General features: G+C 40.0%; 1 protein-coding gene across 1 annotated transcript; it reads left to right on the top strand.

Moving 5' to 3' along the window:
• Positions 1–2,493: 2,493 nt before the first annotated feature.
• On the top strand, positions 2,494–3,423 carry LOC138167805 (olfactory receptor 6C4-like). Its single transcript, XM_069096767.1, has one exon. The coding sequence runs from the start codon at positions 2,494–2,496 to the stop codon at positions 3,421–3,423; it is 930 nt and encodes a 309-aa protein (XP_068952868.1).

The following is a 3,423-nucleotide window of genomic DNA, read 5'->3' as shown; positions in this document are numbered from 1 at the left end:
AGATAGATAGATAGATAGATAGATAGATAGATAGATAGATAGATAGATAGATAGATAGATAGATAGATAGATAGATATGGAAACATTCCTTGAAGATGACCTTTTTTCAGGAACAATTCGGTTCCTGATTTAGATGGTAAATATTTGAGCAGTGTTGAGGGATACTAGCAGCCCAGGAGGAAGCAGGCAGCTAAACTTTATCTTTCTTGCTTCTAATACCAGATTCTTGAATCTCAACCGATGCTCTCCTGACATCTTCTTTCCCTATTTCTCTGGACCGTCCTCTCAGCCACCTGCCAACAAAGACAGGTTTGTTTTCAAACCTGTCAATGAAAGATGTTCATTACTACCTTCAAAATAATTCCCCAGAGCACCTTTTGTTTGTTCACTGAATTGATCCCCCAGAGCCTGTCCTGAGCAGGGCTGATAAAACCTGCGTCACTCTGGTTAATGTAGAACCTGCCAAGAAAGAGTCCACAGAATGCTCGTAGAGGTCACCAGCATCATTCCTTCCAGAACACAAAGAGGTCAAATATAGTCTAACATGTAAAGTTCCCTTTCTTTCTTTCTAATTGTGCCTATTTGCTCACTTGAATAATGTTGGCTCTCAGTTTGATTTTGTATCAGTGTCAGGAAGCAAGATGGTACAAATTTCCACAAGACTGGCATGAGAAAAGGTAAGGTTGTACCTATCTACTAAACTTCTGTAAATATGCATTTTTCTTGGAGAGAAGGTGACAAGAATTTTGAGAGATTCAGAGAAAACATTCTCTTCCTGTGGCTGTTGAATAGAAAATTGTGTGAATGTATTTCCTAAATGGAAAGGCTATATTGGGAATTTGTCCTTTTGTACTTGTGGGCCTGAAATTTGCAGCAAACTAGAGACATCCATTATTTCTTTAGAGCCCTAGAGTGTCTTACCAATATAATCAGTATTCATGTACAGACAAACAGCAGGGACACTCCAAACGTTCAGTAAGCAGTGGCTGATATGCCGTTTGCCTTAGGGATACTTCAGGAACAGTATAGGAGGGAGATGCCAAAAGGATCCTCGCTGCATGAGATATAGGCATCTTCTCAGCCCCTGAAGGATGCTATGTTTGTGTTTAAGGGATAAAAATACAGATGATCTTGAGAACCATGAGAACAAATGTGAGTGATGTTGAGAGAGCTGAGGGAGCAGGTGAAGTAAGAAGATTCAGAGGCTAAAACACTCTTTCCCCAAGACCACTAAAGTAACTGAAACTAAGAATACAATCTACTCCTAGAAATCTCCTTTAGGTCACTTTGAAATGTCTCTTCATATTCAGTAGGATAACCATATCAGAAGACAAACCAAGTGAACTTTGCAAAGAAGTAAATTTGTATCTAATATGAGGAAAAGAGTTCCTTGGGTCACTGAAACATTAAGTGACTTGCTTTTGACCATATAGTCAACGTGTCAAAGGGCAGATTAGAATAAAGATATTAGAATAATTAGAATAGTAGATTCTATACTATAATAAATAGAATAATTAGAATAAAGTTATTATTCCATACAGCTTCTTCAAGGGTTTAAGTTGCAGAAAATGTACTGATTTGCAATGATAGAAGTTCCTCACCAAGATTTCCCTATACCAACAGAATCAAAGGTCTGGCCAATTAAAAATTTTAAGGAAAATTTCTGAAACATTATAGCTATGCAAAAAAGTAATGGACTATCTTGGAAGGCAAGGGCAATTAGGTGGAGCAGTGGATAGAGCCCTGGGCCTAGAGTCAGGAAGACTCATCTTCCTGAGTTCAAATCTGGCCTCAGACACTTATTAGCTGTGTCACCCTGAGCAGGTCACTTAGCCCTGTTTACTTCAGTTTCCTTATCTATAAAGTGAGCTGGAGAAGGAAATGGCAAACCACTCCAGTTTCTTTGTCAAGAAACTCCCACATAGGGTCATGAAGTCAGACACAACTGAACAACAAGAAACTTAAAAACCATTGGATTCCACCTCATTAGAAATGTTCAAAAGCAGATTATTTGATGAGATTCTTGACTAGGCAAAGGTTAAACTAAATTATTCTAAGGCCCTTCCAAATCTGAAGTTCTCTGGAAACACTGAATGAACCTAAGAGGCCAAGAAACAACTGCCAATCATTTTCATTCAGTTATCATTAGACCTCTTATATCCACAAGTTCCAAAGTATAGAATCCTTTAGTGTTGGGATGCCCATGTTATTAGAATTAGAATTCAGAGGGTGCCTTAGTCTACCTCATAGATAATTGGAGATCGGCTAAGCAAGTTGGGATACATGAATGTCATGGAATATTATTTCTCTATGAGGGGCAAATAATGAAGCCTTGATGAGGATTTTTAGGACAAGTTGTCCTACACAGAACCAACATGATAGATAGAAGAAACTTTCATAAATTGATTCCCTTGGATCTTGCAGCCTGACTCCTACCTCTCACATCTTTATACCTGATCGTTCTTTTCACTTTCAGATCTAGTCAAGGTCACAATGAAAAACCTCACCACATTGACTGATTTCATCCTGTTGGGCTTGACAGATGCTCCTGAGTTCCAGGTTGTGCTTTTCCTCCTTCTCTTTCTTACCTACATGTTCAGCGTCATTGGCAATCTGACCATCATCACCCTCACCCTGCTGGACTCTCACCTCCAAACCCCCATGTATTTCTTCCTTCGGAATTTCTCCATCTTGGAAATTTTCTTCACGTCTGTTTTTATTCCCCGACTCTTGCACAGTATCTCAACAGGGAACAAAACCATCAGCTTTGCTGGCTGCTTCACTCAGTACTTTTTTGCCATATTTCTGGGGGCCACTGAGTTTTACCTCCTGACTGCCATGTCCTATGATCGCTATGTCACCATCTGCAAGCCCCTACATTATACAATCATCATGAGCAGCAGAATCTGTGTCCTGCTTGTTCTTTGCTCTTGGTTGGCTGGGTTCCTGACTTCTCTCTCAGTGGTCTTAATGGCAAATCGACTGAACTTCTGCTCATCCAATGTCATAAATCATTATTGCTGTGATACGACTCCTCTTCTGAAACTCTCCTGCTCAGATACCAGTCTAACAGAATTGGTGGATTCATTCTTAGCTGTGCTGACACTTGTGATAACCTTAGTGCTTGTGATGCTGTTTTACACAAACATCATCAGGACGATTCTCAGATTTCCTTCTGTTCAACAAAGGAAGAAAGCCTTTTCCACCTGTTCCTCCCACATGATAGTCCTCTCTCTCTCTTTTGGAAGCTGCATCTTCATGGAGATCAAGCCATCAGCAAAGGATGATGCCACCTTCAACAAGGGAGTAGCTGTGCTCAATAGTTCAATAAGCCCTTTGCTGAATCCCATCATTTATACCCTGAGAAACAAGCAAGTGATACAAGTCTTCAAGGACTTGGTCCAAAAGATTGTGGGCCATTGA

The sequence above is a fragment of the Petaurus breviceps genome, unplaced genomic scaffold (genome assembly GCF_028583685.1).
Source record: "Petaurus breviceps papuanus isolate PSGF00001 unplaced genomic scaffold, PetGlider_PUasm1.0 313, whole genome shotgun sequence".
In the NCBI taxonomy this organism is placed as follows: domain Eukaryota; kingdom Metazoa; phylum Chordata; class Mammalia; order Diprotodontia; family Petauridae; genus Petaurus; species Petaurus breviceps.
Note: the sequence above shows the minus strand (reverse complement) of the source record. Positions and strands in the feature narration are given on the sequence as shown.

Coding starts and splice junctions, on each gene's coding strand:
- LOC138167805 (XM_069096767.1), top strand. CDS start 2,494: ATGAAAAACCTCACCACATTGACTGATTTCATCCTGTTGGGCTTGACA.